This window comes from Pelecanus crispus, chromosome 13 (genome assembly GCF_030463565.1).
Source record: "Pelecanus crispus isolate bPelCri1 chromosome 13, bPelCri1.pri, whole genome shotgun sequence".
Taxonomy (NCBI): Eukaryota; Metazoa; Chordata; class Aves; order Pelecaniformes; family Pelecanidae; genus Pelecanus; species Pelecanus crispus.
Window position 1 is genome coordinate 1187743 of NC_134655.1, and position 21947 is coordinate 1209689.

Genomic DNA, 21947 nt, shown 5'->3' on the forward strand with positions numbered 1-21947 from the left:
CTGGGGTCCCCCCTCCATCGGTCCCCCTGCCCTGGGCTGACGGTGCCGCTGCCCGTCGCGCTCCTCGCTCGCCTTTCGGCAGGGCTGGGAGCAGCCGGAGCAGTTGGGTGGGCTGCGAAACCCCCCACATTTCAGCACGCGACCACCCAACTTTTCTACGCTTTTTTTGCAGCGACAGGTCCTCGTGTCGCTGGTGAAGCCATTGCTTTTGCTGCTTCCACCCCTCGGGCCAGGGGACACCTTATTCCTGCTTTTAATATTAACATAACGGGGAGACTCAGACTGTGCATCTGCAACGCTTGGACTTGGCAGCGTCGGGTTGGCGGTTGGACTGGGTGATCTTAAAGGACTTTTCCAACCTGAACGATTCCGCAATTCTGTGATCCGGCCTTGGCGGCAGGCAGGGAGGAGAGGGAGGGAAATGCCAGCGGGCTGCGTGGAAATCCGTAGGGGTGGGTAAGTGTGGAGGCAGGAAGGCTGTCAGGCAGACAGGCAGCGACGGGCTGGAGAGGGGAGGCTGGGGAGGCTGCAGACAGACAGACGGACAGGCGTGGAGCCCACGGGATGCGCCGCAGGCGGGAGGATTTGGGTAAGCGAGCCAGGTAGCTTCATGGAAACAGGGCAAAAATCAAGTTGGTGAAACTATTCCTTATTTCATTTCTGGAGGTTTTTCACCCAAGGTACTTTTTCCCTTCGGGAAGCGGGGTTGGGAAGGCTCCTGTTCGCAGCCGGGCTCGGCTCTGCTCCCCAAATTCCCGCGGGGGGGAGCGGGCCCGGAGCGGTGGGCGGGGGCCGGGCAGGGATGGGGCAGGGATGGGGCAGGGATGGGGCAGGGATGGGGCAGGGATCGGGCAGGGTCTGGGCAGGGATGGGGCAGGGATGGGGCAGGGATCGGGCAGGGATGGGGCAGGGATGGGGCAGGGATGGGGCAGGGATCAGGCAGGGATGGGGCAGGGATCGGGCAGGGATCGGGCAGGGATGGGGCAGGGATGGGGCAGGGATGGGGCAGGGATCGGGCAGGGATGGGGCAGGGATGGGACAGGGATCGGGCAGGGTCTGGGCAGGGATGGGGCAGGGATCGGGCAGGGATGGGGCAGGGATGGGGCAGGGATCGGGCAGGGTCTGGGCAGGGATCGGGCAGGGATGGGGCAGGGATCGGGCAGGGTCTGGGCAGGGATGGGGCAGGGATCGGGCAGGGATCGGGCAGGGTCTGGGCAGGGATGGGGCAGGGATCGGGCAGGGATCAGGCAGGGTCTGGGCAGGGATGGGGCAGGGTCTGGGCAGGGATGGGGCAGGGACGGGGCAGGGATGGGGCAGGGATCGGGCAGGGATCGGGCAGGGATCAGGCAGGGATCGGGCAGGGCGGGCAGAGCAGGGTCGAGGGGGCTGCAGCCGGGGCGGGGGGGGGGGGACACACCGGAGAACGGACCCCCGGGGCGGGGGGTGTGTGTGGGGGAGCCCCGTTTTGGGGGGGTACAAGTCTGGGGGGGGGGGTGAGCTCACTGCCCGGGGGCGGGCGGTGGGAGGTGCCTCCCCGGGCCCGTCCAATGAGCGGGCGGGGGGGCGGGGGGGCCGGGCTATAATGCCATTGATGCCGGGCGGAGGAGGCAGACAATACCGCGCCCCCGGAGCCGGGCTGCCCGGAGCGCCCCTGCCCCGCTCCTCTCCCACCATGATGTCCATGAACAGCAAGCAGGCGTTCAGCATGCACCCCATCCTGCACGAGCCCAAGTACCCCCACCTGCACAGCAGCTCCGAAGCCATCCGCAGAGCCTGCCTGCCCGCCCCCCAGGTAAGCAGCACCTCGCTGGGGGGCCCCGCCGTGGGTTTCGGGGGGGTCCGCACCCTCGGAGCACCCCTGCGCTGCGCCCTCCCCAACTTCGGTGCCCGGCTGGGTTTCGGTTGGTTTTTCTTTTTTTTTTTTTTTTGGGGGGGTCCCCTCCATCCTCCGGGGAGGTCGGGCTGGGGGCTGTCCCCGCCGTCGGGGTCGCTCGGAGCAGGGAGAGGGGCTGGGGAAGCCCGGGGGGAGCCGGGGGGGTCCGGCCCGGGCTGGGGGAGCGCGGCCGCCTTGCCCAGCTCACCCGTGCCACCGGGCAGAGCGGGGGCTCTGCGGGGCTCCCCCCTGCTCCGTCCCACTCCGTGGCTGCTCTCTTTTTTGGGGAGGTCGCCCCGGAGGGACGGGTGGGTGCCCGGGGTCCGGCACCCTGCTCCCTTTTATTTAGGGGAGGGCGCTGAACTCGGTCCATCTCACCCGTCCCAGGCGCTGCTGGAGGGGCAGAGTGGGAATCTCCGTAGCGCTGCTTTCCTTTTAATCCTCTCCCGCTTTTTTGGTTTCTTCTCGCTCCCACTTTTCTCCCCAACCCCCTCGCCCCATCCAGATCCAGGGGAACATTTTTGCGGGCTTTGACGAGACCTTGCTGCGGGGTGCCGAGGCTCTGGCTGCTGTGGATATAGTATCGCAGAAAACCCACCCCTTCAAGCCGGACGCCACCTACCACACCATGAGCAGCGTGTCCTGCACTCCTACCTCGTCCTCCGTCCACCTGCACCACCCGTCCGTGCTGACCACCCACCATCCCCACCACCACCACCACCAGCCCTCCCAGGGCTTGGATGGCGAGCTCCTGGACCACCTCAACTCCGCTCTCCCGCTCGGAGGGGTGCCGGGCCCGGACGTGGGCTCCACACCTTCGCACCCTCACTCCCACATGTCGGCCATCAACCACATGGCCCACCACTCCCAGCCTATGAACATGTCCCACCCCCACGGCCTGGCTTCCCACGCTGTCATCTCCGGCCCCGAGACGGAGACGGACCCCCGGGAGCTGGAATCCTTCGCCGAGCGGTTCAAGCAGCGGAGGATCAAGCTGGGGGTGACCCAGGCGGACGTGGGCTCCGCGTTGGCCAACCTGAAGATCCCGGGGGTGGGCTGCCTTAGCCAAAGCACAATCTGCAGGTTTGAGTCCCTCACCTTGTCCCACAACAACATGGTGGCCCTCAAGCCCATCCTAGAAGCGTGGCTGGAGGAGGCCGAGCGGGCCCAGAGGGAGAAAATGACCAAACCCGAGATCTACACGGGGGGTGACAAGAAGCGCAAGCGCACCTCCATCGCTGCCCCCGAAAAGCGCTCGCTGGAGGCCTATTTCGCCGTGCAGCCGCGGCCCTCCTCGGAGAAAATCGCCGCCATCGCCGAGAAGTTAGACTTGAAGAAGAACGTGGTGCGGGTCTGGTTTTGCAATCAGAGACAGAAGCAGAAAAGGATGAAATTTTCTGCCACCTACTGAAGACGGGGCTGGGAGGGCAGCGGGGGGGAGTGCCTGCCCACCGCGGTCCTGGACCCCAGCCCCTCCAAAATGGGCAGGGTTTGGGGTTGTTGGCTTTTTTTTTTTTTTTTTGGTTGTTTAAAAAAAAAAATTGGGGGGAAGAAAAAAAAAAGGAAAAATAATCCTAAAAAAGGGAAACCCGCCCAAAGTGAAGCAAACAGTTTGGTGCCTGCTCCACAGCCCCGGGCAAAGCGGCTCCGCTGTTATGACTGGTACAGACTGCTTTTGTAGCTAAAACTGGAAAAAAGACAGAGAAAAAGGAGAAAAAAAAAAACCAAACAAACGAAAGGCCTAGGGGGGGAGTTTCGGGGTGCCCGGAGTCAGGGCAGCAGCAGCGGCGAGAGCCCGGCGGGTCTTTGTTGCAGCCCCTCGTCCCTTCCCGCTCGGCTGGGCAGGCGGGGGCCATGGCACCGTTCTCTCCTCGGTGCCCGCTCCTCTTCTTTTAAAAAATTAAAAAAAGAAATTAAAAAAAAAAAAAAAGAAAAAAAGAAAACAAATAAGAAAGAAAATGAGCTCGAAGCCACCCCGGACGGCTGTAAATACGGAGGTGCCGGTCCGTGCTCCCCGTGCTCGCTGCCAGGGTCCCCACGCACACGCACGCACACACACGCACTTGCATGGTTTTGTTCGCTCTCCCCCTGCCCCCAGCAAACCCATCGCATTTTTGCAATAACGTTTCTGTTTCTACCTCATCGGCTAAATTAAAAAAAAAAGGGGAGGGGGGAAGGATTAAAAAGAAAAAAAGAGGAAAGATAATTTTAAAAAAGGATTAAAAAAAAAAAGAAAATAATTTTAAAAGGATTAAAAAAAGAGAAAAGAATTTTAAAAAGGAGGAAAAAGGAGAAAAGAATAAAAAAAAGAGGAAAGAATAAAAAAACAAAAAGAAAGAAAAAAAAATTTGGCACGTCCCTGGAGTCACGGTTTGTTCGGGAAAAAAAAAAAATGGAGATTTATTTTGCTTTGGTTTCACTCAAACTGTTCGATATCCGTATGACTTCACTGTATAAAATCCTACGCTTCGACAATCAAGTCATTCGGGCTCACAGGAGCGGCGGGACCGGCCCGGGGCAGCGGGGGTGCCCGGGCAGCCCCGGCCCTTCTGCCTTTGCAAATAGTGAACTCTGCACTTTCTAAGGCAAGAATACTCTTTTTTTTTTTTTTTTTCTTTGCATATTTAATAGAGAAATTTGCCTCCGTTTCCTTTTTTTTTTTTTTTTTTTAAATTAAACGAGATTTCGTTTCGCTGTGTGTGTGCTGAATGAAATTTGGTGTCTGTGTACGCTGCAGCATTTCCAATAAATCATGCACGTTTTACCTCACCCTCTGCCTCCTGCAGTTACTGCGGCCCCGGGGGGACCCCCCCCGGCCCGGGGACCCCCCATTCCCGCGGCGGCTCCTCCAGCCCATCCCCGCCGCCTCCGGCCGCCGGCTCCCGTCGGGGTGGGAGCTCGCCCCTTCCTCCGCCGTGCCGAGAGAAACGAAATGAAACGAAAGGCGAGGCCGGGCGGGGAGAGCTGCCCTCGCCCACCCGCGCAGGCGGCGGGGGGCTCCCCCCGAGCAAGCCCGGCCGCGGACCCCCCCGCCGGCGGCCGGAGCGGGGTCAGCACCCGCGGGGGGGGGGGTCGGTCCCTTCCCCAGCCCACGCTCCCCCTGCGGTGAAGCCCCACGCGTGGCCCCCCGGGTGGGTTTTGCTTGGGAGCGCGGGCGATGCCCCCGCGGGCTGCACTCGTTGCCCGGGCTCTGCCGCAAACGGCGGCGGGGGCTGCGCCCCTCGACCCCCGCTCCGCCCCCCCGGGGGGGTCCCTCCAGGCAGCCGCTGCCACCCCCCCCCGGCCCCGACCGGGGTGCGACCGGAGACGGCTGAAAAAGCGGAATTTTCACTCCCGGCTCCGCTCATCCTTGAGTTTTTTCTCCCGCAAAAAGCGCAAAACGGCAGCGGGGCGGGGGGGGCATCCCTGCAAAAAGCGCAAAAAGGCAGCGGAGCGGGGGGGCATCCCTGGGGCTGCCCCCCCTGGCCCGGGGGGTGTGGGACACGAGGGAAAAAAAAGGGGTGCGCGTTTTGCTTTGTTTTGTTTTGTTTTATAACTTATTCGGGGGGGGGGGGGAAATAAATATCCGAAGGCACGGAGCGTGGGGAGCGATGCTGCACCGCGACAGCCGGGGCCCTGCGGCGGGACGGAGCAGATTTACCGGGGCGGGGGGGGACACACAAAATAAAATAAACTGAAAAGAGGGAAAATTGCGCAGCGCCCGAAATACCGCTCGGAGGAGCCGCTCCACCTGAGCGAGCGGAGCGGGCCCGGGGGGGGCGGGCAGAGCCCTGCCTGCACCGTGGGAAAGGGGCGCAGCCCCGGCCCCCCCGGCCCCCCCACCGCGGCCGCGGGGCTCTGTGCCCGGGCGCTTCTCAAACCCCATCCCCGCCTTTGTTCTTTCGCTCCGTTCCTGTTTTTTCCATGAAGGGAAAAGCGCATTTTCATAAATAGACCTTGGCCAAGTGCTGGCGATGAAATTTTAATGAAGGCTGGATGCTGAGTGCTGCCCGGGGGGGCCTTGGAGAATCAGCTCCGCGCAGCATTACCAGCGCCCCGTTCTCTCCCCCCGCTCTCCCCGGCTCTCCCTCGCAGACATAACACACTTTGCCGCTGCTCCTGCCTCGCAGCCCCCCCCCCCCCCCCCACCTCCCCCTCCTCAAACCCGAGCCCCCGAGCCCTGCCCGAGGGGCCGGGGTCGCTGGGGCCGGGCCGGGGTCGGTGCCCGGTGCCGGCGACTCTCAGTGGCCGCTCTGCCCCCGCTCTTAAAAGTTTGCGAAGGCGAGCGATGCAATATTTATCACCCGCGATCATAAAAAGGCGAGTCGGTTATTTCCCAGGCAGAAATGCAAAGCGCTTAAGCAAATGCGAGCTGGGCTCCGGAGCTGGAGCGGGGCCGGGCCGCCCGGGGCTCCCCCGCGGGCGGGGAGCAAAGCCCCGGCCCCCGCACGGCGCTGCCGGCCGGCAGGTAAGGGGCGGGGGGCCCGGCCGGGGGCCGGAGCGAAGGAGGGGGGAGCCCCGGGCAAGGAGCAGCCGGAGCCAGGGCCAGCGGCTGCGGTGGCTGGGGAGGGCGGGCGGCGGCTGCGGGAGCGGCGCTGAGGCCGGGCGAACTCATCACACACAGGGCGCTGGGCAGGAGGCGGCCCAGGGACTGATCCTGCTCCTGCTCCTGCGCCTGCTCCCGCTCCCCTTCTTGCTCCCACCCCTGCTCCTGCTCCAGCTCCCGCTCCCGCTCCCGTTCCAGCTCCCGCTCCCGTTCTTGCTCCCGCTCCTGCTCCAGCTCCAGCTCCCGCTCCAGCTCCCGCTCCTGCTCCTGCTCCCGCTCCAGCTCCCGCTCCAGCTCCTGCTCCAGCTCCTGCTCCCGCTCCAGCTCCCTCCCCCGCTCCTGCTCCTGCTCCTGCTCCTGCTCCTGCTCCCGCTCCAGCTCCAGCTCCTGCTCCTGCTCCTGCACCAGCTCTCTCTTCTGCTCCTGCTCCTGCCCCTGCTCCTGCTCCCGCCCCTGCTCCCGCTCCAGCTCCAGCTCCTGCTTCTGCTCCTGCTCCCGCCCCTGCTCCTGCTCCAGCTCCCACTCCTTTCCTGCTCCTGTTCCCACTCCTGTTCCCACTCCTGCTCCAGCTCCAGCTCTCTCTTCTGCTCCTGCTCCTGCTTCTGCTCCAGCTCCCACTCCTGTTCCTGCTCCTGCTTCTGCTCCTGCCCCTGCTCCCGCTCCAGCTCCAGCTCCTGCTCCTGCTCCTGCACCAGCTCTCTGTTCTGCTCCTGTTCCCGCTCCTGCTCCTGCTCCCGCCCCTGCTCCCGCTCCAGCTCCAGCTCCTGCTTCTGCTCCTGCTCCTGCTCCTGCTCCTGCCCCTGCTCCCGCTCCAGCTCCAGCTCCAGCTCCAGCTCCAGCTCCAGCTCCAGCTCCTGCTTCTGCTCCTGCTCCTGCCCCTGCTCCTGCTCCAGCTCCCACTCCTTTCCTGCTCCTGTTCCCACTCCTGTTCCCACTCCTGCTCCTGTTCCTGCTCCATCTCTCTCTTCTGCTCCTGCTCCAGCTCCCGCTCCAGCTCCCGCTCCAGCTCCTGCTCCAGCTCCTGCTCCCGCTGCAGCTCCAGCTCCAGCTCCAGCAGCACCCGCTGTGCCCGGGCTGCGCCGGGTGCGAGGCTGGGGGATGCAGGGGCAGGTGGGTGTCCGGGAGGAGGTCAAGGGCCCCTTTTGCACCGCAGCCCCGGCTCCTGAACAGCCACCTCCTGGGCACAGGTCGGGGAGAAGCTGCTGGTCCCTCCCGGCAGCAGGTCTGGGAGCCAGGACAGCCCGGGGACAGGTCCCAGCCCTGGTCTCGTGTCCCGGTTTCTGTGTCCAGCTCCTGCTGCTGCTCCCCAAGGTGCCAGGGCCGGGGAAAGGCCGGTGGGTGGCGAGGGAGCCCACCTCCGAGGCTGTGGGGCTTCCCGGCTGTCCCTCTTCTGGGGCAGCCCATGTGGGTCTCACCCTGAGCGCTCAGGCCCAGGCTAGAGACCTAAAAGGAACCCAACCCCCCCTAAAACTCAGCCTCTCTGCGGGGCACCCTGCACAGGGTGAGGCTGGGGGAAAGTCCGGGACAAGGAGAGCAGGCAGAGCTTTGGAAGAAGGAAAAGAAGTGTGCTCACAGAGGTGGCACGGGCACACGCACACTCCCTGTTCCTGGAGCGCAAAGGACACCCCCAGCCACCACCCTAGAGCCAAAATAGCATTAAATGAAAGGAATATTGATTGGACTGGACACTCAGCTCTCACCACTTTTTTTTTCATTTGAGGTTTGATATATGAGCTAGCCTTGAGACTTATCAAACCTCTTGCTTTGGCAGCGGGTCCTCCTCCAAGGGTACCTGCTCACCCACCACTGATGCTGGCCCAGAGCTCAGTGAGAAGGTGACGGCCACCCTAGAGGACTTGGTTCCTAATCTGCCTCCAAGGAGGTGGAATGGATGGGGATGGGGTGGGCCAGGCCTCCTCCCTTCCCCCAGCACTGCAGCCAGGAGCCGATTCATCCCGGGGGACCCAAAGGCATCACGCACAGCTGATTCACCGGGGATTTGAGCCTTGACACAAAAGCATTTGGGATCTTCAAAGCAGGGGTGCACAGGTGAGTGTAGACCTCTAGGCTCCAGTCATGGTCAATGGAGAGGAACCAAGGAGTCTACGGTGTTCATCGCTTTCTCACATCGACTCCTGAAGTGAGGCAGGTGAATGGTACCCTAGAGGCACCTTACTCCCCTCAAAGCCTATCAAGATGCTGAATGACCAGCTCAGGTAGAGAAATCTATAAATGGGGACATCACAGCTTAGCAGGGATGAGAGTTCTACCCCTGGTGCTGCAAAGGCTTCCTGAGGAAAGTTGCCCACCAGCTCTGGGCTGCTGAAGCTCTCAGACATCGCTTCTTGGAGCTCTGCCCAGTGAGCCCTGGGAGCTGGTGCGTGAGTGTAGCAAGGATCTCTCTCGCAATACAGTGCTTATTTCCAAGCTGTTTAGCTCTACGCCACACTCTATTTTTTTTTTTTCCCCCTGCTATAAAAGCCAAGACCCTCCAAAAATTTGGGCATCTAAGCCCCTGGAGCACATAGATAAATGATCCAGGCCGGGGTGTCCATGCCACCACTCACCAAAGCGTGCAGGAATGTGTTTAAAGTTACCCATGCTCTGCTGGACTTGAGGCTGGTAACTCCATGTAAATGCAGACGTGTCCGAAGAAATTGTGGGGGAAGCGCTGTCCCTCCTTTATGTTTTAGAATAACTAGGGTGGAGTATGGCTGTAATGCTGCACCAGCTCCCTTTCACCCCGCTTCGTTTCACAGGCACAGGGGCTGCCATGGCTCCTGAGCTGCAGGATGACAGCAAATGGTGCCAGCACAGCTCTTGTGTCAGCACCAAATCGCACGGCCAAGGGGCTGATTTCCCCACTGGGAAAGCAAGCAAGGCAAGGAAGGTTGTTGATAGCTGCGCTGTCTGGGGACCGTCAGTGGGTCCTATCTCTCCATCCATGGACCTTGTAGCCCTGGTCCTCGTGCAGAGTTTTAAGGGATGTGGGGAACCAGCAAGGTGGCCATGACCACCAGCCAGCCCCAGAAACAGCAACAGGCATCACCTGGCCCCAGAGGAATAATTCCAGACTAGACGTATGTCACTGCAACTGGCCCGTAAGCCAGAGGAGGGATACATGAACCCCCTCGTTCAAACATTACCAGCACGTCACAGCTTTGCACTCAGCTTTGGGTCTGGAGGAGAGAAAATGCTCCGTGTTCTTTAAAAGATTCCTGCCTTTGAAAGCCATACAGGTAAAGGGTGCCCCTGCTGACGGACTCTCTTCTATTATTCTATGTGTTTTAGTGCAGCGCAGAGGAGATGTATTTTTAAAGAGGCTGGTGCTTGAAGTAGGCTCTGTTCCACTACAGGGGAAAAAGGAGTAAAGCAGTAATTACAGGCTTCAGAGGTGCCCAAGCAGGGAGAAGGACAGCCGGGCTTGACGGGGAGCCCAGGAAGAAGGCTGGCAATTATCTGTCTTTGGAAAGAGCTTGGGAAATGGAGCAGGGTATTGCATGGGGCAAACCGCATGGCTGGCTGCAGGGTAGGGGAGCAGGCAGGACAGTGACCCCCTTCCCCAACTGGATCAGTCGCTCTTCACAGGTAACAGGTCCTCGGTCAGGCCACAGGTTTCCCATCTGTGCTTTTTGCTCGCTGCTACCAAACCATTCCCCCAGCCTGGGGAAGCTGCTGGGGATTTTGACTGAGCAGGGGGTGTGGGATGGGGTCCCCTATTTTGTATGTTCCCACCAGAGCTCAGCCACACCAGGCAAGGAAAGATCTTTCTCTGTTGTCCGATTAGGTCAGGGTATAGTGGCAGGGGTAAGTTGGTGACCTGCTCTGAGCAGAAGCGAAGCAGCAGCATCTCAGTGGGCAGAGGAGATGCACGGGGAAAGCCTGGGGAGAGCTCACGGGTGGGGGAAAGCTAAGATGGAGGGGCTGGTCTGTGTTACGGCAGCCTGACGCTCAAATGTGGGTGAATAGAATCACCGAATCATAGAATCTCTCAAGCTGGAAGGGACCCATAAGGATCATCAAGTCCAACTGCCTGCTCCTCGCAGGGCTACCTAAAACTAAATCAAATGACTAAGAGTGTCATCCAGATGCTGGTTGAACTCTACAGAGGCACTTATGAAGGCCCATACAAATACCGTGTTCTCCATAAATGACTCTACTAGACAGAAACATTTTGGAATTTGGGACAGTTAATGCAATTCACAGACATTTTTTTGGGAAATACTGGGCAATGCACTGTGGGACCCCAGAACTCCGCCTGAAGAATTTTAAGAGTTTAGGCTCAGCTTCCCCCAATTCCTGTTTTCTTTGTGGTTTTTTTTTTTTTTTTTTTTTTTTTGAGACCCCCCTGGTTCCTCACAGACCTCAGCTTTTCATCACCTGGGTGTTGCATCCTGCGCTGCGGAGGTCAGGCCACTTTCTGCTCAGTCTGGTCAGAAGAGGGTGGAAGATTCAGAAAGCAACAGAAAAAGCTGGTTGGCACTCACTCTTGAGATATCTGCCGGTTTGCATTTCCAAGGACCAAATTCGGAGTTTCCTCCTCTTGCTACCAAAACCAGGAGCTGGGGTGCTCAATCTGCCTGCAGCATGAGCAGCTTTAACATTTGACTCTAGCGAACAAAAAGAGAGCTCCATGCTCCACACACTCATCCCAGTGACAATAAGGGATTAAGGGATCCTAATAAAGCTAGAAGGGTTGGGTGTTTTGGTTTTTTTTTTTTTTTTAAAAACCTGTGTTAAAGAAATACTTTCAGAAATTTAATCTGGTGCTTTTCCCATGCAAAGACAAAGGTCTTGATCTCACCAACCCTCACCTACAGGAACTGCTCTCTGCTCACCAGCAGTCCTACTGAAGCCCTGCAGGAACGGTCCCTCATTTTTAGCTATAAGCTCTAAGGAAGGGCTGTGGGATTTAGCTTTGGATCATTGGGGGGATCAGAGAGTAGGGAAGCTCACAGGGGATTTCAGAAACTTTAGGATCCTGGAGATAGAGAGATCAGAGATAAAATCTATATTTCATCTGCAGCATCTCACCAGCATTTCCAGCAGCTATAGGAAGATAAGAGCTCTCTGAGAAATATGAAAATGATGACTAAGAACGATGTTTTATTTATACCAGGCAAGGAAGGTATTTCTTTTGCACAAGAAAAGAAGCATATGTGTTTGTACAAAATCTTGCTCAACTATTCTGTGACTGCCCAGCTGCTACCTGTGAATCAGAGGGAGTTTGTTTTGCAGAGTGCGTTTTCAGCGACGTACACCGCAGCCCTTGTCTCAAGCTAGTCAGCAGAAACTCTGCCTCATTCATCACCAGCTCCGGCAAAGCGCTTCCCAGCCTCGCTGCACATGACTTGGCTAAGCAGCGGAGCAAAGCCGCCTTTGTCTCTTCCGTAAAACAGAGCACCCAACTCAAGGAGGAAACACCTGTTGGTCTTGCAAGACGGTGGGAGAGTATCCCCCACGTGTGTTCGTCCACTCTGGACCTTGCTATCTATCCAGCCTTTGAACTAGTACCAAGCACCAAGATTAACCTTCAGTACAGATTTTTTCCTCTTGTTTATCAATATTTGCACAGATTAGGAACGACAAATTTGTTTTCCCGTTTTTAGCCATGCGCTGCTGACACTAAAACATGAATATAGGGCTGCGTCAGGGTCCCACTGGTGGTAGCTGAAGTTCAGGGCAGGAGTGTTGCTTTCATGCAGTCACCAAAATCAGTTCATATCATTTTGGAGGCCCCTTTCCTCACTCTGAGTCACACGACGAGTGAATCTGTTCCCTGTCACACCTGCCTTTTGCCCTTCTTTCTTCCCCCTTCATCTTCTCCCTCCACCCCCTCCATCGTCCCTTCTCTTCTCGCCTCCCTCTCTCCCAGGCAGGACTCCCAGTCCTTGCCGCCCGCCCTCTCACATGTGGTCCATCCCACCTGCCCTAACACCAGGGCTCTTGACTGGTCCATCCCATGGGAAAAGGTGGCAGCATGTCCCAGGCCGAGCACGGCTCCTGTCGTGTCACGTTTGGTGCCGGCTGAGCCAAGAGGGGAGCGTGTTTCCTTCCCAAACCCAGCCTTCCTGGCGTGGGGGACGCATCTGGGGGTTTCCCTTCTCCTGCTGGGAGGACCATTTGCTCCTTCTGAAGGACCCTTCGGCACAGACCGCTCGCATCTCCCTGCGCAGAGGGAGCGGACGCTGGACGAGCCTGGCCTCTGCTCTGCTCTCCCACCTCTGGCAGCAGCACCCAAGCTGGTCTGCTCCGGCAGACAAACCGGGACCCAAGCGACAGCAGAGAGGCACCGAGGGAGTCCCAGGCTCCAGCTTCTCCCATGAGAGACCCAAACCTCCCTGCAGGGAGCCGGGGAGGCAGCACAGCCTCCTGTGCACGGGCTAATGGCTTCTGATGACTTCCCGGAGATGCTGCAATTGTCTTCGCCTGGGTTTCTCCCTCGCAGGCTGCTCCGCTCAGCGCCTCCTAAGTACTTTTTCAGCACTATGCCTCTCTCCTGCAGCCAGCACATGGGAGTGCTGACTACCTCCGGGTCCTCGCATGGATTTTTTCTTACCCTAGCTGTGCTGTTTGGTTCAGATCTAAGCGAGCTTTTCAAGCGTGCTGCCTGTATGTCTTTATTAAAAGACACAGCTTAAGGAGGGGGTTGCGGGGGGGATGGAGCAGCTCTAGATGCACTCTGTAGCCAAAAACATGGGAATCTTCTGCTCTACAACTGTTCACAGCCCCCAACAGCTGCGCAGTACAGCCAGCCGGATCAGCAGGACACGGGGTCAGTTCTCTGGCCATGACTAATTCGTCATGAAGCGCAGCCCCTCTGCTTGTTACCTTTGTGCTGCTGTCTCCTCTGGTGTAAAGGCAGGTGGACAGACAGGGACATGTCCCCGAGGGGTGTGAACCAGCTGGGGGTAGAGGGGGGCAGTGGGCACGCTGAGATGCTGAGTTGTATTCCCCGTGGCTCACGGAGGAGCCCAGCTCTGCTGTGAGACAGGGGATGAAAAGCGGTCAGTCTATCCGTGATACCAGCTTAGGAGGTGTAGGTTTCCCTCGGGAAACCTTGAGCCCTGGCTCAAATTTTGTTCTCAGCTATCTTGGAATCGAGGCAATGATTCCAGGCAGTACCGACGTTGCTGAAAGCCAAGACTGTGCAAGTCCCTTTGCTGTCACTGAGACGTGCATCCACCTCTGGAGTGTGGGCAGCAGCGCCCAGTGCTGCCTGGCCCCTGGGAGCAGGGAGTGAGCAGGATCCCAATGCCTGGGCATGCACCTCCAGCCTTGACTTCTTGCAGAAGTTGCCAGCGGCCATTAGGGACTACGAGCCACCAGAAAAGCAGGCTTGCCTTTGACCCAAGAGCTCATGTCCCATCAAAACAACATGCTGACCAGCGTGGTGCTGCACCAGCCTGGAGGAGGGCAGAGGCTCAGACATCATTATGGACTTATCCCTGTGATGTACCGACCCTCAAGTCCTGGCCAAAGGCTCTTGACCTTCTGCCACCCCAAATCGACCCTGCAATCCAGTTTAGAGATAATGTTTTCCTCTGCTCCTTGCCTGGAAGAGTGCTGTTAAGCAGCTGCTGTGCTCTGCACCAGAAGCAGCTGCATTAAGCGCTCCTCTTGCTGGGGAAGTGGCTGACTTTTGCCATGATGGCTGTGCATCCCCCCTGTGAATGACTGGCTGTTGTAAGATACTAACTGAGCCAGCCACATGCTTCATAACGTCAATTGTAGTTCAGTGTTAATTATTTATGATAAAACTTCATAATGTGCTGTTAAATGGGCTGCAGGATATTTTGGTTAAATTAAGGAAACCTTAAAGCTCCCTCTGTAGGGCCTTGCTCTTTGGACCTTGCTGAGAGCAAAGGTTCAATTAAAGCTTAGGCGTTGTGGCCTCTGCCTGCGGCCTTCGATTATTGAAATCATGGGAGCGTAGAGATCGATTCAATTGCTCAGCTTTGTTGTTTCCAACAGTAAACTTCTAGGTGAAGTGTCCACCAAGAAGACTTCAAAGCCAGGTCTGCAGAGTCTCCTTGAGTCTTCAGAGAACTTGAAACACGGGCGTGCTGCCTCCTGAGCTTGGGCTCGCCCCATGCACACACCACATGGCCACCCAGCTGTGCTTTGGTGTGCCTGGGGACAGTGCTCTCACAGACCTTGCAGTGCCTTTGCGTGATCAACTCTGGGCAAGCAAGTTGGCCTCGGTCTCCTACATGGACCAGTCCAGCAGCCTGAGCTCCATCTGCTCTTAGACCCTGCAGATGCAGAGAGCTGAGCCAACCTGGCTGGGACACCGGTGCTGCCTGATCTGCTAAAGAGAACTGGCCTCCAGGCCACTGTCCTGCCCTTCTTGGCACACAGGTCCTCCATCCATCTCCCCAGGGCCACCTCTGCCAAGCTAGGGAGCGGGCGTTTGGTCTGCTTGGGCTCAGATGCACGCAGCGACCCTTGCACAGAGGTGGGGGTAGATGATGCTTCCTGCAGCCCTGAGAAGCTGCTTAACTGGTACATTTGTTCATTAAAATCCTCAAGTGATTTGGAGTCCTTCAGAAGTGAGAGAGGCCAAGATGCGACCTCCTCTCACCACTCCGCAGGCGAGGGGAAGCGCGGGTGTTGAGTAGCTCACGTAGAACTTACTGAGCCCCCAGAGGGGATTTTATTCTGACTGTAAGAACACTGCAGAGACCAGCGAAACCAGACCTGTGATCAAAACCAGCACTTAGGGACCAGACCCTGCACTCAGAGGGGGCTGTTCTTACACAGGCTTTACTTGAGTGCCTGCTTTCTTTAAATATGGCTTGACCTTATTTCTGAGCAGGGTGGATGAGAGCCCCGAGGAGGGAGGAGAGGTTCTGGGTGTCTGTCCTTCCTACACAGCTTTCCTTTCCCAGAAGGATGAGCTTCACAGCCTGCACCCCCAGACAACCCTGGACCTTCCTACTCGGTGACTTGCATGGAGCTGGAGATGGCAGGCTGGGGAGGTCCGAGCATCAGCCCGCTCTGCCAGGGCAACTCTTCTCCTTGACCAGCACTCTGCCCAGTTCCGAGCGAAGGCATCCCACCCAGTCTGAAGCCAGCTCCCCACAAGCCTCTCCACCCTCCCTGCCCCAGCTTTCATCCTCTTGCAAACCACCTGGATTGCTTCCTCAGCAGCACTCGCACCCTGGCCCTGCTGCCCTTCGTCCCTCAGGCTCTGCACAGCTCTCACACCAACTGCTTTGGGGACCAGAGCTGCCCCTTGGATGGCCCCTGAGATGGAGCTTGGATCTCCAACACCCCGCCATGCTCTGACTGCTGTGCTAGTGCATAACAGGGGATGGTTGCTGTGCTTCCTAAAAGCAAAGGGCTCCTGCTCAGTCCTGCCAGATAATGTTAGTCAGTGTGTATCCAGTAAGGAGTTCCAGCTGGGCAGGCTTAGCAGAGTCCCTGACTGATGCTCTGCTGGAGGTGGGGCTCATAAACCACCCTGGGATGGGGTTTCTTCTCCACTGTGTCTCATCCTGAGACCTTGCCAGGTCACCCTTCTCAAGTGCCTGAATCACCACAGACTCAGGAGCCCAACACGCATTTGGGATCTGTCTGCGAACCACGTGCCCCCGAGTGAGGTATTGCAGCACTTAAGTGTTTAATGGGACCCTACACCACAAAGTTGCATAGGGAACTTGAACCTAAGCAGGGACTCGAGGTCAGCTCCCCTGCTTCCACCCTTACCTTCACTTGATTTTTTTGGGTTTTTACTGGGGCTACAGCTTGGCAGGACAACATGTTGCGTTGTGCCCTCAGGGACTTCTGACTTCACCAGCCTTTCGCAGGCTGTGTAGATGGGTCGGTTCACTCCCAGACTCTCTTCTCATCCTCATTCATTGGCAGATGCACTGGATTTTACTCTCACCCGATCAAGCGCTTCCCAGTAAATGGTTAAGGAGCAGCTTGTGGGGCCTGTAGCTCCGTTCATTTGTTAATGGTGCTTTGCTCTGTGTGCTCGCCGATGGGTTAGACCATGACATTTCAGCTCCCTACCTGGAAAGGGGCCAAAGCCACAAAGTTCTCTCAGGGTGGCTGGGTGAATGCACCTTTCATCGATCTCCCTGCAAACTGGGCGATGCACAAGTGCTCCCTCTGCTCACTGGAAAGCCTATGGGGATGCAAATGAAAACAGCAGTGGACCCCGTGGTGGGCTTTACTTCTGCAAATACCTACACATTTCCACTGTGGCCTATTTGCTCTGAGAGTACCATATCTAGACTGGTCTTTAAGCTACCCTAAAGCCTCCAGTGGACAACCACCTGTGCTGCGAAAACTTATCTCAGCCTCCTCCATGTTGAACACCTTCACAGGATTTTGCTTTTCCTCATTTGTCCCCTGGTCCTGCTGTATGTTCAGTATTTGTCTGAGGCTCAAACAGAGGAGAGCCTCTGGTAGCTGCCCCAAATTCCCTGCATCCCTCATCTTCTCTCCACAGCCCATAGCTAAACACAAACTCATCTGATGGGAAGAGTAACCCCTAGAGGGTCTTCCTGTAGCTGTTCCCAGCATGGTGGCCTTCCTTGTGCATGTCATTTTGCTCACCTGAAAGCTTCAGCCACCTTCTGCTGCATGTTACACTCCATGGAGTTCCCAAGGTCTTGAATCCTTCGCCATGGGTTTTCCATGGCAGCAGAAACTAATCCAGTAAGGTATGCCATGTTCCCAGCTGGAAAGCAGGGAAGGAGATAAAATGGGGTTAGAAGAACCTTAAAGGAGCCTCTTTCATCGGGTCAGTCTCACATTCCTTCTCCAATTGTTTCATGGCTTGGAGCATCTCAAGCCTACTAGGAAGTAGTGGAGGAGCGGCTCCCGCAGGCATCTGTCAGCAGTGTCATCTCTTGACCCTGGTGGTGAGACCTTTCTAAGGCTGATGCTGCTGTCCTGGCACACCCAGGTCTGCAACCATAGACGTGTCAGTGTTTGTGCTTGTGGGTCCTCAGCAAGAGGTGGTGTTAAAAAAGACCGGATTTGGCTGCTGACACAGAAATAACCCCCCACCTGTACTGCACTTGCCATGATGACTACAGCAATCCGCAGTGATTTGTAGATGCTCTAGACAGACTTGTTTTGAAACCTTGTTAAAGAAGCCAATTGACACAACGCTGACAGAAGAGGCATTTTGAACTCTTACCTGAGTATCCCCCTTGGCCATGCTGTTTCTTCCCTTTCTCCCACCATTTATTACTAATGTATCGTATCGACATGGCTTGCTATACTACTCATGAATGAGGGAACATCTCTCTCCCTTGACTGATGGATCAATGTCCTTCCAGACCAACTTTCACGCCTACAGTTTTTGCCAACCTTGCTGTTTCCCTGCTCTTTATACTGCCAAGAAAAACCCCTTGACTAGTAAAGGTTTGGGTCTGCACCATGAGATGAGGCCTCCTCTGTGCAGTGAGAACATCTGCAAGAGACACAGGTCGCAGATTGGGCAGCGTGATGAACTTGCCTGTGGGGCCACTACAGTGCCTGCTGGTGTCCCTGTCCCATGGTAATGCCCATGTGCCCACCTTCCCCACTTCTTCTTGTGCCATTTGATACTGGCATCATCAGCAATTAGATAGCTGACCCCAGATTTCCCTGGTTTAGAAGTGTATGAAGTTGAAGACGTGGTAGGAGCAAACCTAAACAAGTTATCACCTCTTCTGCTATGCTAGAGTACTTGCACCCAAAGCATCAACTTTCGCCACAGCTACTGGCTGCAAAAAATCCCTGCAGGAGGTGTGCATAGTTATCATCAACAGGCTGCCTTGCAATGCCCAGGGCCAGCTAGTTAAAGTGTCCAATACAGTTGAGCAATTGACTGCCTGAGCACCAAAGTTCCTGGGAATAACAACCCCCAGAAGCATGGGCAGGGTGGGTCGCAGTGGTGAGGGCTCAGTGTTGCACCAGTCACGAGTCTAGGTATTCTCAGACAAGAGCCTCTCTAGATCATCTGTGCTCCCTTTGTCACATCAGACCTTATACGCTTCCTGCAAGACAAAGTCCCTTGTGCATGGCACTGTATTTTTGTCTCAAGTAGCCTCATGGTGTAAAGACAGTCTCTTCTGACAGGCCACAAATAGAAATAAGCCAGTTGCAGAATGATGACTTTTTTGCATTACCATGTTTATCTATCTGACCCTAGCAGATGTCTTCAGGCCATCCCCATGAAAACCTCTGTTTAGCGCTACCTTTTTCCTCCTTGCCTCCCTCCCTCACATCTCCAGTTCAGCTCTTGCCCGATTTGGCAGGTCCACTGCAGTACTCCCCAAGATAATGCAAGAGCATCTCCTCCGCCGCTGGTGCTTACCCACCTGCCTTGTTTGCTGTCAGCAGCAGGGCAAGGGGCTGCTGGTGTCTGCTGAGCTCCGGCTCCTTTGTCTGCAGGGCTGGAACTGCCCCTCGCAAAGGAGAGCGGCTGATGCGGTGGCATCACCCTGGGACGGTGCCAGGGTCTGATTCACCGCCCGTGATCTGGGGACTGTGGCTTGGGGAGGGCAGGGAGACAGGGGACGTCACCCTGCCAGGAGCGCGGGTGGAAGGCAAGCTGCTTGCCTGCATTTCCTAAGCACTGACGACGCACAGATGTTTGGTGGCTGGGGACAGATCACAGTGTATCGTACTCTTTTTGCTGGACAAGGTTGGAGCCAGGCAGTCACTTGCATGTTATAAGTCATGACCACCAGCACAGAGGGTTTGACAAAAACCTGCTCCTGGGCATCTTTCCAAAGGCGGGTGCATGGAGAGGAGGGGACTCGGGTTGATTGGCAAGGAGTTGCTTTCTGCTCCTAACACAGCCTTCCACTCCAGCAAGGCATCTTGCTCCTTAAAAACAACGGGATCCTGAAAAGCGAGCGCAGATACAGAGGATACAAGAATCCACTTAAAACAAACCAGGAGGGAGTCGCGAACGAGTGACTGTGCACTTTGCAGGGAATGGAAATGCAGCTTGCCTCTGCGCCAAACCTTGATGGCTTCATTCTGCTTCGTAAGGCTCTTAGCTCCTGCGGGCTGGAGCCAGCCTCCCTCTGAGGGCTGGAGGGGGAGGAAGGTGGCCTTCTGCAAGCCACTCCAAATATTTAACTCGGTAAAAAACAGCTCTCCTGTTAAGGGGTCTAAATTCTGTGCTAGGCTATCATGGCAATAGATGCTAATTGCCCTGGGAGGTATCCGGGTGAAGCTAAGCACTGCCAAAAGCGAATACCTCCCCAGTGCTCCAAGTCCCACTGCAAAAGCACAGTCACTGCCTCCGTATTAACTTTTTATGGAAATAATAAAGCATCCAGCAAATGTTTCCATACAAAGATCTTCTGCCTTCATGGCTCCCTTTGCTAAAATCCTCATTAGATAGCAACTTTCCCTGATGGCCTTAATTCATCAGCTCTGAAACCTTCCTGTGAATAAAAGGAGATCTTCAGGAGTACGAAGAGGGCACAATGCAGGGGAAGAGAGCTGGGCATGGGGAGTGCTGGGGGATTTGAGCTGCTGGGTTTATTTACTGCACGGTGTCTCAAATCAGGGTACTTGCTGGTCCCAGGCAGTTTTGGGGTGAAAGCAGCCCCCTGAAATCACCCAGCTATCCCCCTCCTGTTCGCACTGCAGCTCTGGGTGGGGAAATACCTCCAGAGATGTTTCTTCAGCATGTCTACACCACTGTGAGCACAGTTCCTACCACCAAACCTGAGCCCAGCTGGGGACTGAGGTGGTTGTGTCAGGAAGAAAAGCACGGTCATGGAGGCTGTCCCAGAGGTGGCCAGTGCAGGAGATCTGTGGATGTGCCAGCTGTGTCCAAGCCTGTTGAATAAGCTCTGTCACTTCCCCTTCTCACAGAGATGCTGCTGGTCCAGCATCTGAAGTCTTGGCTTATCCCTCTTAATGATGAACCTCAAAAGATATGGATAATTGGGGAAGGCAAGGCAAGGCAAAAAGCATCCTCAGACTGCTGCAGAGCAAGGGTTCCTGTCTCCACCCTTGTCTGGAAGAGGGTGGGGGCCTGGGCAGTTCCCCATCTGTGCTTCCATGACGGACAAACCTTTCCCTCAGCCTCCCACCTCAGTGCAAGAGGACCCAACCTTGGTAATATTTTAGCACCTCTGAGTACAGCACAGCCCTGCCCAACAGGGACACCTTCTCTTACCGTGCCCAACTTCAGACCTCTCCCGGCTCCTTCCTACTGAGAATATTCGTGTGCCCTCTGGAAGATGAGCTCAGAGTAGGGACAAAGGCAGCGCAGAAACTGCTCGATTTTGACTCTGGTTGGAGAGTAGCAAATGGCAACCGCTCCAGCCACAGCCCCTGATCAATTCTCTGTGTACCTCACCACAGCAATGGAAGAAAAAAAAATGCTCCCACTGTCAGCCTCAGCTCCCATTTAGTCAGAGGTGTCAGTCTCTTCTGATTTTGGAGGGCTCTTTCTTTTTCTCTTGCCTTTTTTTTTTTTCCCCCTCAAGCTTTTCTCTTCCTCTTTTTTTCTTTTTCTCTTTTTTTCTTACCCCCCCCCCCTTGCAGCCTCTGTTCTTCATCCATTATTTAGGCTTTTCTGACTGTAACAGCAACATTCGCCTTGTATACCTTGTGTGGGGTTTAAAATATAGATAAAAGCAGAAGGTCGGACTTGAAACACAGATTCTGACGGTTGCTGCTGACTTTGTCTGGAAGCTACAAAATCTGGAGCTGTCTGTGCCCAGTGAAGGTATTGGTACAGTTGGGGTTTTTTTGGTTGGTTGTTTTTTTTTTTTTCCTCTGGTTGATATTCCTGCAAAGTGCCTCGGTATTTGATGTTTTCATTCAGCCTTTCAGTTTCTAAAAGTTCTGGGGCCTGGCTGGCTTCAGGACAGGGGAGGTGGACTCATGCAACTTTTGCTTCGAGGCTGCAGGTCTAATCCTTACCCAACATGGCAGTGCCTGCAAGTACCTGCTGCTCTCCTGCCCAAAATGAGCTGGGGAGGAACAGGCAGGTGTCTCCATGCAGGATCCAGCAGTCTTTAATTGGTACCTTCGGTAGGAGATTCAACAAAGCTAAGGACCTTCCCTTTCAATTATAAATGCCCATGTTTCTTTCATGTCTGCTTTCTTCAGCTGTCGAAGCAATTGGATTTCGAGGACAAATGTTTGTGGGAAACAAATTTCAAAGTCAATGTGTGAATGGTCCCAGAAAACATAATTTCTATTTGAAAGGGCAACAGGGCAACCAGGGCATCCTTCCAACCAGGAGAGAGAGATATGCCATGTGGTATAGCCAACCAATTGCAAATGAGCTCCAATTCTGAATATTCATGATGGATCCAAAGGTCTGCTAGTGAGACTGAGTCCAAGTGATGAACAAGGAAATTGCTCAGCAACTAGGGACATTCCTCAAGCATAGAAAAAGAGGTGAAAGTCAGTGAACATGACGCGATTATGTGTTATTCACCGATGTTTGCAGTTCAGAAATATGCAACACATAACATTAGGAACCAGGAAGTCCATCCTCCCTGAGCCTAATATCTTAAAGTTACTTGTACATGGTTCCTTTATTCACTTTACTGATGCCTGAAT

At 55.9% G+C, this 21947-nt stretch overlaps 1 protein-coding gene across 1 annotated transcript; it reads left to right on the forward strand.

Moving 5' to 3' along the window:
• The first annotated feature begins 1672 nt into the window (after positions 1 to 1672).
• LOC104029900 (brain-specific homeobox/POU domain protein 3) lies at positions 1673 to 3284 on the forward strand. The gene is made up of 2 exons (XM_075720705.1): positions 1673 to 1792; positions 2379 to 3284. The coding sequence occupies exons 1-2, from the start codon at positions 1673 to 1675 to the stop codon at positions 3282 to 3284; spliced, it is 1026 nt and encodes a 341-aa protein (XP_075576820.1).
• The last annotated feature ends 18663 nt before the right edge of the window (positions 3285 to 21947 follow it).

Coding starts and splice junctions, on each gene's coding strand:
- LOC104029900 (XM_075720705.1), top strand. CDS start 1,673: ATGATGTCCATGAACAGCAAGCAGGCGTTCAGCATGCACCCCATCCTG. Junction 1,793..2,378: donor CCTGCCTGCCCGCCCCCCAG/GTAAGCAGCACC, acceptor CGCCCCATCCAG/ATCCAGGGGAACATTTTTGC.